We start from the raw sequence: 13,920 nt of genomic DNA on the forward strand, positions 1-13,920 counted from the left end.
AAACTTCCACCGTACGATTCTCTGTCTGGTCCGGCCGCCGACCATGCTGTCTGTCGGCGGCACATGTCTCGAGAAGGATATCTTCAGTTGTCCCCTTTGTCTCCTTCTGTACCTTTTGTCTGTTACCATGCTGGGCGGGTGAGTCGCTCGGCCATATACTCGGACGAATGTGACCTTCGTTGCTCGACGGTCCAGCCGAGCGAGCCGGACGCTCGGCATATCAACCATCGTATGCCAACTCAAGAACGTCGGAAACCCGACCCGCGGACGAGCTATTTCCGCGCCGATCGGGGCGCTACCCCGGCCGGTCGACCATGCGACCTCCCCGATTGGCAAGGTACTAAGATTGACCCTCTTAACTTTGACCTCTACATATCGTTGACCTCTACCTGAGTAGGCCCCCTTATTTTTATCATCGGATCAATTTAGTTAATTTCATTTACTATATTTAGATCATCAATTTGACCTTATAAAAGTTTTTTATCAGTAAATCAGTAAATCAGGGTACATTTGTAGCATGTGACCAAGAAACCCCATATCAAAATGTCAGTGATAGAGATAAAACAATAAGAATTTTTCAATTATTCAAACTTTTCATCATTAAAAATATTAGTGATTGATAAAAAAAATTAATAAATCTAGTTAATTCCTGTCCTTAGATGATCTATTTGATTTTATGAATTTTTTTACATCTATTAGAATAAATCGAAAATATTCTCAGTAGGAGGTGAAACAATGTGGCATCAAAATGTTAATGATTGAGATAAAATCATAATTATTAAATGTTAGAGATTTTCAATCATTAAAATATTTTTTTAACGAGTATAATGATTTTTTTTTTAAAAAAAACCTTATAATATTTGGACAATTATCTACATCAACCTGAGCTTCCTTCTAAATTATAATTATATTTTTGTCCTAGAGTATAATATTATGGTAGGACATTTAAATTATTTTTCAGGTATCTATAATTCAATTTTTAGCTATGGTATGAATTTTTTCTACAAATGAGACGTGTAATCAAAAGATATTGAATTTTTGGACAACTTATTGTAGGTATAATTTATCCTGATGGTCGATGATAAAATTCTAAATGACCGAATTAATCGTTCCAGAATAATCAATGATACTACTCGGGATTATTATTTTTTGACAATTTTTATAATTCCCTTTTCTTTTAACTAACGAAGTAATCTATTATTTAAGTTGTTTTATTGAACATTTCAATTGATTAAAGTAATTAAATATATAATAAAGGATATTCTCGAGAACGATGGCGATAGAAACGCGTTTTATTTAAGTATTTTAAAATGGAGTAGTTAATTTCTGACGTTTAGGAGTGGGATATTTAGAGAGAAATTATATTTTATTAAAATTTAAGATATTTAGGAGTGAGATATTTAATAAATCGATGGGTATGTAAATATTGAGTTTATGTAATTTGGAATAAGGACTAAGAGTATTAAAAATAATGTTAAAAGAACACCCTAATTTTAAAATTATAAAAAAGTATACTAAAAATAATATTATTCCTCTCTATTCTTCCCACCAACCTCTTAAGTCCTCACTCTCGTCATTTTCCAATCCATCCCTCTTCCAATGCATCCCTCTCTCCAGGATTAAAAAGGCCTAATATATTCTTATATCAGATCTATCGTTGAACCTATTATGATCTCATATCAGGTCCACGACGGGTTTAATATTTTCTCATATCAGACTACTCTGGACTTGATATGATTCAATACCAAATCCACACTAGACCTAATATCTTTCTATATCATATATATTAGGCTTGATATGAAAAATATCAAGTAGGTCTGATATTTTCTCATATCATATCCATGCATTGAAAAAGTGGAATTTAGGAGGTTGGTGGAAGGGGTAGTAAAAGAATAACACTATTTTTGATTTTTTTTTTATTTTGAAATTAAAATATTTCTTTTGGTAAATAAAGAGACTGTGACTGTTTTTTTTTTTTTTTGGATAAAAAACCGATATTTAATTCATGATGAGAGATTTATAAATATTTAGAAGAAATTAGAAATTATGCACAAGCATAAATTGGATGACACTCGAGAATCTAACTCTCTGTTTATAAAAAATATTCATTAATATCATATTTGATCTTAATTTAAAAGTATAGATAAATATCGTAATATTGTTAAATCCTAAGTTGCGGGACTGAATCAGGGAAAATTATTGAATTTTTTTAATTTTTAATTTTAGATCCCTAATTAATTAACGAGAAAAATTTATAATAATATATCAAAATTACTAATAAATCTTGAATTTTTTTTCAATATGAAAAGGAAAAAAAGGACATTAATTTGTAATTTAATTTTAATTTTTACCAGATTATTTAAGAGTTAGTTAATAAAAAAATCTATATTTCTAATAACACAATAAGATTTTACGGTCTAATTGGACTATTTAGACCATTATTTTGGTTAATTTTCAATTTCGTTTCAAAACAATTCACCAATTCGATCCGGCTTAATCTTTTTTTCTTAAAATGTGGATCGGATGGCACTTTCGACGCAGTCGACAATGTGAATTGTGAAACTTACATTGCAATTCTTTTCAGGAGATTCTTTGTGGCTAAGCTATCGAGGTCAACTGACTGAATCCTACCTTTAATAAAAACAATCAATTGCTTTAAAGTTTTTTCTATAGCAGGAATATCAGAAACTTCCTCGCTACTTCGCAAATTAATTTCTCTTTCCTCTTTTTGTCACGCGGTTCCTTTCCTTGCTAATTCTCGTCCTGACGTAATTCCTTTCCTTAATTAATTCTCATCACACCGACTAATGATCCTTATAAGTTCAATGAATTAGCGTTCTTCGAGATCATACGTATAAATTCTCATCCTACCGAGAAGCAATTTGCTAATTTGATTAGATTTGTAGTAGCGCCGCCCGAATCGATCGAATGGATAGTGTAGCAGATTTCTTGATCCTCCCCGACCGGCGCTTCGCCGCATCGGCGCCGCTGCGGCGGTGGCGCATTGCCTACCACATGATCTGTTCCTGCCGCGCCATGAGCATCCTCGTCAGGAAGCAGTTCGCCGCCATCCGCTGGGCCCCCTCCTACGTCGCTATCGATGTCGACGGCGACTCTACATCGTTGACTTTCCCCAAAGTCGCGGACGCTGGCAGTCTTAAGCCCCTCGTCAAGGAGCGGCGCCTCGAGGACCTCCACCGCCTTGGCGGATCAGCAGGTCTGGTTAGCGCGCTGGCCTCCGACGCAGAGGATGGCATACAGGGGGGCGGCGACGACCTGAGCTCCCGCCAGGCGGCGTTCGGCTCCAACACCTACCCCCGACCGAAGCCCAAGGGTTTCTTCCACTTCGTGTTCGAGGCGATCAACGACTTGTTCATCATCATCCTCATGGTCTGCGCCGCCATCTCCCTCGCCTTCGGTATCAAGGAGCACGGCCTCAAAGACGGATGGTACGACGGCGCCAGCATCTTCCTCGCTGTCTTCCTCGTCTCCGTCGTCTCCGCCGTCAGCAACTTCCGACAGATGAAGCGTTTCCACAAGCTGTCGGCGGAATGCGACAACATCCGCGCCACCGTCGTCCGCGGCGGCCGCCGACAGCCGGTGTCCATCTCCGACGTCGTGGTCGGCGACGTCGTCTTGTTAAACATCGGCGACCAGGTCCCGGCCGACGGAGTCTTCCTTCAGGGGCACTCTCTGCAGGTCGACGAATCGAGCATGACGGGCGAGAGCCACCCGGTGGACGTCGACGCCGTCAAGAACCCTTTCCTCACTTCCGGCGTCAAGGTCATCGACGGTTACGCCTCGATGCTCGTCACGGCCGTCGGCACCGACACGACGTGGGGCGAAATGATGGGCTCCATCACCCGCGAGACGTCGGAGCCGACGCCGCTGCAGGAGCGGCTTCAGGGGCTGACGTCGAGCATCGGGAAGATCGGCATCGCGGTTGCCGCCGTCGTCTTCGCCGTACTCGTTATCCGCTACTTCACCGGGAGCACGAAGGGCGACGACGGACGGCCCAAGTTCGACAAGCACAATGCAAAAGCCTCTGACGTCATCAGCGGCCTCGTCGACATGTTTCAGGACGCGGTCACCATCATCGTGGTCGCCATCCCCGAAGGCTTGCCGCTCGCCGTCACGCTGACGCTGGCCTTCTCCATGACAAGAATGATGAAGGACAACGCCATGGTCCGGAGGCTCTCTGCTTGCGAGACCATGGGTTCGGTCACCACCATCTGCACCGATAAAACAGGGACCTTGACGTTGAACAGGATGAAGGTCACCCAATTCTGGATCGGAAATGAGCAATGCACGCCGGCAACTTCGATCGCGCCGGGCGTTCTGACATTGCTATACCAGGCCGTCGGGCTGAACACCACCGGCAGCGTCTTCCAGCCTACCGCGGCGTCGGAGCCAGAGATCACCGGAAGCCCAACGGAAAAGGCTCTGCTTTCGTGGTCAATTTCGGATCTCGGAATGGTTGCGGAAGAAATGAAGAAGAAGTGCGTCGTCATCCATGTCGAGGCCTTCAATTCGGAGAAGAAGCGGAGTGGAATCTTCGTGGAAGAGAAAGCGAGCGGAGCGATGATCACGCACTGGAAAGGAGCCGCCGAGATGCTTCTGGTCCGATGCTCTCATTACACAGAGACGAACGGGAGCGTTAAACGTGTCGATCTCGAGGCCAAATCCAAGCTCGAATCGATCATCCATGACATGGCCGCCTCGAGTCTCCGCTGCATCGCCTTCGCCTACAAGAACACCACCGGAACAGAGGGCTTCGAGGCCAACCGAGGTGAAGCATCAAGGCTCGACGACACCGAGCTCACCCTTCTGGGGTTCGTCGGCCTAAAAGACCCGTGTCGCCCGGAGGTGGCGCGCGCGATCGATGCTTGCAGAAATGCCGGAGTCGGAGTCAAGATGATCACGGGGGACAACGTGTTCACGGCCAGGGCCATCGCCGTCGAGTGCGGTATAATTAGACCAGAGGAGTCGGAGGCTTTGGTCGTGGAAGGGCAGGAGTTCAGGAACTACTCGCCGGAGGAGCGTCTGGAGAAGGTCGACCAGATTTGCGTCATGGCGAGGTCGTCCCCTTTCGACAAGCTCCTGATGGTGCAGTGTCTGAAGCAGAAGGGGCAAGTGGTGGCCGTCACCGGCGACGGAACAAACGACGCGCCGGCACTGAAGGAGGCCGACGTGGGTCTGGCGATGGGCATCCAAGGCACGGAAGTCGCCAAGGAGAGTTCCGACATAGTGATCATGGACGACAACTTCGATACGGTGGTGACGGTCATGCGATGGGGGCGGTGCGTCTACAACAACATCCAGAAGTTCCTCCAGTTCCAACTCACGGTCAACGTCGCCGCCCTGGTGATCAACTTCGTTTCCGCAGTGGCCACCGGCGCCGTGCCGCTGACGACCGTGCAGCTCCTGTGGGTGAACCTGATCATGGACACGATGGGCGCGCTGGCTCTGGCCACCGACACGCCCACCAGGGAGTTGATGGAGAAGCCGCCGGTGGGGCGGACGGCGCCGCTGATCACCAGCGTAATGTGGCGCAACCTGTTGGCGCAGGCTCTGTTCCAGGTGGCGGTGCTGCTGGTGTTCCAGTTCCGAGGGGAGTCGCTGTTGGGATGGAGCGAGGCGGAGAACAACACGATGATCTTCAACACCTTCGTCCTCTGCCAAGTCTTCAACGAGTTCAACGCGAGGAAGCTGGAGAAAAAGAACGTGTTCCAGGGGATCCACAAGAACAAGCTGTTCTTGGGGATCGTGGCTGTCACGGTGGTCTTGCAGGTGATGATGGTCGAGTTTCTGAGGAAGTTCGCTGGCACGGTGAGGTTGGGATGGGGACAGTGGGGGATCTGCGTCGGCATCGCGACCATCTCGTGGCCAATTGGGTGGCTCGTGAAGTTTATGCCCGTGGCCGACAATCCATGGCTTCAACTCCGGCGCTACGTCAAAGCTTGAGATCGATCGACTCTCATTCATTCGATGAACAAATTAAAACGCTATAATTCCTTTAGTTATAATTATTTTCATAAGTATTCGTAGGCCAAACACTTGAAATAAAATTAATTTCGCCTTGATAAATGTTTATATAGTTTATATTGATCTAGGAACAAATTAGTAGAGATACGAATGAATCACCTTTTATCTCATGAATAATTATCTTCTAAAATATAATAACTTTTTGTCTGATCACCTAGAAATCTTGGAATAGAGGACACTACTAAGAAAATTTACATAGCCAACACATCGACTTTGGAGAATAAGAAGAGAGAGAGTGACGTCATCAATGTACTAACAAACAAATGTAGCAGTCACGAGGCATAAACTTCTTCTCAATGCTTGTCTGTTACATATATATATACTTGTCTTCCAACTTCTTCCATAACTTCTTGGTAGGATCTCTTTAATATATAACAAAATACTTTCGTTCTTTAGAGACCGAGACAAAGTTTGAAAATTCCAGAAGCTAAGCTTGCCAATTCATCTTCTCCCAATTTCACTCAGACATTTCTTCTGGCTTTCCTCCAATCTAATGTACAGACTCATAACTCAACTCAGATATATAGTAAACTCAACAATCAAGCATGTGTTTCAAATCATAAAGATATCAATGATCATGGAATAAGGTTTCATAACAGAAGTGCCAAAACAGCTGAGAGTACGTACGTAACTGCATCAACACAACTGCAATCTACATTGAATATAAGAATATAATATCCCACTGAAGCTTAATCCAAATAGCAACCGAAATTAGGTTTTGATACTTTTGCATGCACATATATAGACACTAATATTGAGATTAATTAAGTGTTGCAATTGAAATCAAATATACATATGAAGATAGATTAGAGACATATTTAACTGTGGTATGTATGCAATATTCTAATCAATCTCACTAATTGAGGTAATCTCAACAAACCATTCAGATGAATTGCAGAAATTTCTCGAGTACTGGAAATTAATTGAAGCTGTAAATGAAACATAAGATTTGAGAACTCACCACCGAGAAGGTGAGATGATCAATCAAGAACACCAATTACTCACCTAGAACTTGATCATGCCCATTAGCTTCTTTTCCTCCTCTTAAGCGCCTTTCAGAAACAAATTAGATATATTTATCAGAAACAGTACTGAACCTCGAGATGTGTACAGAAAATATATATATAAGCTAGCTAAGGATCAGCTAGGTAGGGTTTGATTGTGCTCCCCATTAGAAGATGAAACTGCCATAATGATCTCGTTGATCCCTTCAATCTAAACCTAGTTATAGATATACATAGAGAGAAAACAAACTTAAACAGAGAGATTGAAAATCAATAGGAAAGGAGGGCATCGTGAGATCATGCTGGCAGCTTCAGCTACTTTTGGTGCACATGCATGGAGTAATTAGATCTACATGTGTACACACATAAGCACAAAACTGGTATCGATCATGAAGGAAAGGAGAGAACAAGAGAAAAAGGAGAAGAGGAAGAAGAAGAATAGGAGAATAAGAAGAAAAAGGAGGAGGAGAAGAAGAAGAAGAGATATGGCAATGTGGGGATGATGATAGTCATAATTAAGATGATGCAATTGGTTAAAAAGAAGACAGAATAATGCAGAAGTGGTCCCTTGAAAAAGCTCACCATCACCTAAAATTCTATACAATAAACTATTTGTGGAGTGGCTCTGATCCATTGGTTGCTTCATGATGTGTAATTAGACAGCACTGCTCGTGAATTCTTTTGAAGCATTAGCTAGCTGTCCATTAATATTTATATTTGTTTTCCCAAAAAAATTATCTATATATCTGCAGTATAGTGTATGTATATAGTTTTAATCTCAAAATGAAATATCTAGAGCACCGTTTGTAATTCACCACAAAGAATCAAATGACAAGTCTCCATCATCACCAAACTTGGATACTGAGCATGAGAATCGCGAACTTCAAAGCAAAGTGTGCAGTGTTTATGTAGCTTTAACTCATGCATGGGGCTGGAGACCGAGTGACTTGACCATGTGAAGCCAACTCTCTCCTTGCGTGCTGATTTATAAATATTGTAAAATATATTTTTCAAAGAATTATCTGTTCGCTCACTCTTTTCCTTACACTGTAGTGATTTCACTTTGTCGCTGCATGCTCTATCTTTTCCTTGAGCATTTCTCCTCCTTCTTTTCCCTTTTCTCGTTCAATTATTTCTCTTATTCGTGGTCCTATGATGTATCTTGCAGAAAGCTACTTCACAAATAAATTATATTAATAATAAATAAATACAACAAAAAAATAGCTTGCAGAAAGCAATGGGCAACGTGAACAAATTATTCTCAAGAATATTCACTGATTGTTTTTTTTTTTGGGCAACGTTTAATTACTGTCGTACATATACAAGTATTTGTGAATCATACACATTAATCGTTGCGAATATGATATATAAGAAATCACACGACTTTGATATCTATCAATGATTGTGAGCTATGTTGTTGCTGTTTTTAAAAAAGAAAAATAGCTAAATGAAATGCGGTTGCACACTTTATATTATAGTTCTGATGTTGGAAAAGGCAGAGGGAGACAAATTAAAGTAGCTAGGTGTCATAATCTTTCCAAAGATCTTGTGATCTAGAATAGCATTCATTTAATTGATGTTATTATTAGTATGACACGCTCGATAATAAACTGTTTGAAGAAAAAATTCATGGAAGAAGAAATGCTCTTAAGTAAAAGAGGAGAATAAGAAAAAACCTGAAAGTCATATTACTTTCATTCATTTAAAAAAGTTAATATATTTATAAACTTATTTGATAACCACTAATTCTACATTTGTCTCACATGCATTCTGATCCTAATCGAAAGCGGTGAAGACGGTTAACTGAAGACGTGACTTTGTTGTTGACCAAACGAAGGCTCCGCGTTATCCTGTACAATACAAAGAGCATTAATGTTGAGCTAGGGAAGGGATCACTGGGGATGATCCTCTACGCTCAAATCAATGATCCAGTTAAGAGGGGAGAATAGTAGACAAACAATGTGGCAACAAACGTGTAAGATTATATAACATCGCATGCCTCTACCTCACTACAAGAAAACAAGGCTTCATAAACAGATTTTTAAAACAGAATTAAAATTTGTTTCAGATTTTGTTAAATTAGAGACAGATTTGCTACAGAATTATTAATATGTTTCACTTTAATATAATATCATATTTGTAAAAAAAAATTGAGACGGAATTTGAAACAAATTTGAGATGAAACTACAAATAAATTTTTATAAACAAAAATAAATACATATTACAAACAAAATTTGAAATGGTATAATTTCTGTTACAAAATTCGTTTAAAATTTAATGAAAAATTGAAACAGAAAATAATCTGTTTCAAATTTATATAAATATTGATAATTTTTTAATAAATGAAATTAAAATGTATTTTAGATTTAGATAAATTAGAGATGAAATTGCTATAAAAATACTAATTTGTTTCACTTTAATAAAATATAATATTTGGAAAAAAAATTGAAACCGAATTTGAAACGAAATTATAAATAAATGTTTATAAACAAAAATAAATACATATTATAAAAAGAATTTGGAATTATATAATTTTTGACAAATTTAATTAAAAATTGAGACAAAAAATTAACCAGTTTCAATTTTATATAAATATTGATAAAAAATTTTAAACATAATTAAAATATGTTTCAGGTTTAGATAAATTAAAAATGATTTGAAATGAAGTTGTAACTAAATTTCTATAAACAAACATAAATACATATTACAAATAGAATTTGAAATCGTATAATTTTGGTCACAAAATTTGTTTAAAATTTAATAAAATTAAGAAAATAATTCTTTTCAAATTTATATAAATAATAATAAAAATTTTAAATAGAAAAGAAATCTATTTCATATTTATATAAATTAAGCAAACATTTGCTATGAAATTACTAATCCATTTAACTTTAATAAAATATAATATTAAAACCAATTGAGACTAAATTTAAAATAAATTAGAAACAAATTTACAAATAAAATTTTATAAAAAAAAATGCATATTAAAAATGCAATCTAAACAAATTATATTTGCCAAAAAAAATCTATTTATAAAAATGAAAAGGAAAAATTCTATTTCAAATTTTTTAAATTTAAAAAATTCATTAATACAGTTATGAAGCAATTCGATCTATCCACTCAGGTCCGGTCATCTAGATTTAGAGTGCTTGGATCTCTTCATCCAGATGGATCTTTGTGATTCAAATCCAAATGATCTGAGGGTTAAAAATTAGCCCTAATTTTTTATCCCTTTCTTTTTCATCTCGACATTTCATTCTCTACCTCCCGATCGCACACCTCAAGCCCACATCCGAACCTCCCTTCTTCCTCCTCCAACCACAGTCCACCAAGGTCGGCGGTCGCCGCCCTCATCACAGCCGCCCTTCACAACATCCCATCTCAACTTACCCTCTCTCGATCGGGAGAAGCTCCTACCGCCGACAGCCCTTCTTCATCTCCTCTACCTCTCCCAATTGAAAAAGGAGGAGTCATCTCGTCCTCTCCAATACTCATCCCCGGCGCCACCACCACATCCTTCCTCACCGGCGGCCACCATTCTATCTTCTTCCTCACCCAATCGGGAGAGGAGGCACCGACCATCTCCACCTTCTTCCTCTCCCGATTGGGAGCGGAAGCGCCACCTTGGGAACTCTCGAATCCGAGGCTCTTCCATTCATCCATCCTCATCCACAGCTCTCTATTCAATTGGGAGACATTTTGACAGCCCACCTTCATCCGCCGACAAGTTTACATCAGTGAGCTTCAGGATTCCAAGCTCTTCTGCACTATACACCCTTCCGAATCCGTAGGTGGTAGCATGATTCATTTCCGCTGCTCGTCACACACCATCCATTCCGCTCGAGGTTGAAACTTCATCCACAACTGTCGTCTATCCGCAGCATTCTTTCGATGTGTTGGTTGATTTTTTTTTTGTGTGTGTTGGGTTGTCTAGTTTGATTGTTGAATGGTAATGACATTAGCTTCCCATGTTAAGATTGCATGCACTTTGGTTTAACTTGATTAATGCTCACATGGTGTTTGATGAAATGTTTCTTCCATTAGTTGGACTCTAGTTGATGCATTTAAGTTGTTCAATTTCTTGCAATGGTTATTTCGTTTGAATATTTAAATTTGTGTTCTTTATTTGAATGCAATTATGTTAGATTAGATTAGGATTCGTTGTATGTTAGTTTCGTTAGACGCTTACTTTATGTTGTCTCTAATTCTCCGCAATTGTACTTAATTAGATTAGTTTTCATTACTTGTATTGTCTTTCATTTATAGTCTTAGCAACTCAACTAAAAACCCCATCACATTTCATTTCTTAGTCTCCGCAATTAGTAACAAATCTGTGATGTTGGCTAGGAATTCTAAATTCTACAATGTTAATATTGAATTTTGAGTTGTTATAGATCTATGATATATAGTTTTAGTTATCTGAAATTACATGACTTTATAAGTTTAAGATGTTGTTTCAGTTTGTTTCAGATTCCAATATAGTGATTTTAGTTCCAGTTACTTCTGACAAATATATTTTATATTGTATGAGTATCAGCAATTTGAGTTTTTCCGGCTAAGAATTCTAAAGTCTTCAATGTTGATTCTGTAGATCTGTGTTATATAGTTTCAGTTTGCTGAAACTATATGAGTTTATAAGTTTCTAATGTTGATCAGTCCTATTAGCTTCAGTATATTTCAGATTCCTATATAGTGATTTCAATTTCAATTACTTCTGACAAATACTTTTCAGATTGTATGAGTATCAATAATTTGAGTTCTGTTGGTTAGGAATTTTAAAGTCTTTGATGTTGATTATGAATTTTATGTTCTTATTGATCTGTGTTGTTAGTTTTAGTTTTGCTAAAACTATATGAGTTCATAAGTTTCTAATGTTGAAGAGTCAAACATCATTTTTCCTTTAAACTCATCTCAATTCTCACATCTGATTTAACTGTATCAGGAGTTATAGGTTTTACTGTGACTGAAGAAGAGACTACATCTTCAATGTTAATTTTGTTACTATGATGAAGTTGCAGGTAAGCAGAGGTATGCATTATACAGGATGCATGATGAACCTGCCATGCATATATATTTTTACTTTAAATAAAAAATTTTGCAACATGATGAACCTGCCATATAGGTCGCATTAAGTATGATAAGGGGTGAATGCATTATTGGTTATTAAAATTTCTGTAAGTTGTATTTTTTTTTTTGTATTTATGACAAGGGGTAAGCATTTTTTATTTATTTATGTGATGCAGGATATAAGTAGAGGGAAAGATATTGGTTTCAGCAAAACAAGATCAAGGGGGAGAGGATACGGAGATGATACTCTCTTATAATACAAGATAAGTATATATATTAATGGTATACAAATTGAAGAAATCATTGAGTTACATAATATTTACTTTGATTATGCATGTATGCAACATGATACAATGCATGAATTTGACAACATACCAAATGAAATACAAGTGTGTGAATTTATCTCAAAATTGTATTAATTAAATGACATCCATTATATGTATTTATTTGTTGTAGGATGAGGAGGGAAAATCAATTTCAGAAATTATTTAAAGCTAAAAGAAATGGAACTCATTATCACAGAAAATAGGCAAAGGGAAGAAAAGTTTATCGAGGAAGGTAGATAAAGAGAAGAAAATCTAAAGAAGATGGTTCGTAAGATGATTCAAAAGGTGGGATATACAAATCATTTGTATGAGGATTGGTCCGGGGGCTCATGATAGACGAAATGAAGATTAAAGTATTTGTGGTAGAATTTAAAATTTTATCAAATACTTGCTAAATTTAGTTGAATGATGTGAATATTCATTTATCTTTAATTGTATGATACTTTTAGATTAGAAATTGTTGTTTAATATTTATAATTTATTTGAAATTTATAATTTTTCTTATACAGTAAATATAGAAATAAAATATAATAAAATTTTAGTGATAAATTTTAATACAAATTTACATATGGATTTATAAATAGAATTGTAAACAAATTTATAAATAAATTAAAATTATATTTGAGATTTAAAATAAAACTAGATACGGAATTTAAAAACAAAATTGTAAACGCATTTATAAATAGAATAATATTATATTTATTATGTAATTTGAAACGGATTAACGACGGATTCAAAATTAGAGACGGAAAATTTTCGTCTCAAAATTAGCTACGGGGCTTTCACTAACGGAACTTTGAGACGGAATATTCCATCTCAAATATTCTTTAGAGACAGAAAAATGACTTTCAGAGACAGAATTTTTCGTCTCTGAAGCCTTGTTTTCTTGTAGTGCCTGTAAATGGAGATCCCTTTTTATAATGTTGATCATATCCGAAAGCGGAAAGGTGGAAAGTTGGAGATGTGACAGCTTCACTGACCGACTGTAGATCTTGCTCCGCTCTACAAAACAAGTATGCCAGTGTCGAGCCAGGGAAGGGGTCCCCGGCGTTGGCCCTTCGACGCTCAAATCAACCACTGTAATAGTGGAAGAAAGTGAAGCAACAGTAACCCTAGTGCAAACAGTGAATAACGCGTACTTTCGCCGGTGATGGACCCCCCTTTATATAGAGCCGTGGTGGGCGACGTGCACACTCCTTGAGGCATGAGCACGTTCTCTAATATGTCCTATGAAGGGATCTGTCAGGAAAGTATCTTTGACATCATACCTTAACATGACATGCATATCCCTGACAAGATAGTAGAAGCTTCCGCCGTACAATTCGCATGTCGACCATGCCTCGTGTCAGCGACACTATCTCCCAGAAGGATATTTAAAGATACAACCATAGTCCTGCTGTTTGGCCGAGCGGGGTAGCTGTTCGGCCGAGAATCCTCCGCTTTGTCTGCCTTAGAGAGTTGACAATAGTCCCGCCGCT

General features: G+C 38.3%; 1 protein-coding gene and 1 long non-coding RNA gene across 3 annotated transcripts; both read left to right on the top strand.

The window, feature by feature from the left end:
* The first annotated feature begins 2,864 nt into the window (after nucleotides 1-2,864).
* On the top strand, nucleotides 2,865-6,461 carry LOC122026940 (calcium-transporting ATPase 7, plasma membrane-type-like). Its single transcript, XM_042585698.1, has one exon. It carries the CDS (start codon nucleotides 2,929-2,931, stop codon nucleotides 5,962-5,964), a length of 3,036 nt encoding a protein of 1,011 aa, XP_042441632.1. The 5' UTR covers nucleotides 2,865-2,928; the 3' UTR covers nucleotides 5,965-6,461.
* A 3,794-nt stretch (nucleotides 6,462-10,255) lies between these two features.
* On the top strand, nucleotides 10,256-12,895 carry LOC122026941. Of its 2 annotated transcripts, none has more exons than XR_006124207.1 (3): nucleotides 10,256-10,894; nucleotides 11,992-12,077; nucleotides 12,293-12,895. It is a non-coding gene; the product is annotated as an uncharacterized LOC122026941 (long non-coding RNA). The 2 variants fall into 2 exon arrangements; XR_006124208.1 differs by having other exon boundaries at nucleotides 10,257-10,894; nucleotides 11,992-12,067.
* Nucleotides 12,896-13,920: the final 1,025 nt, after the last annotated feature.

This window comes from Zingiber officinale, chromosome 10A (genome assembly GCF_018446385.1).
Source record: "Zingiber officinale cultivar Zhangliang chromosome 10A, Zo_v1.1, whole genome shotgun sequence".
Taxonomy (NCBI): Eukaryota; Viridiplantae; Streptophyta; class Magnoliopsida; order Zingiberales; family Zingiberaceae; genus Zingiber; species Zingiber officinale.

Excerpts from the sequence above, each read along its gene's own strand:
- LOC122026940 (XM_042585698.1), top strand. The coding sequence starts at position 2,929 with ATGGATAGTGTAGCAGATTTCTTGATCCTCCCCGACCGGCGCTTCGCC.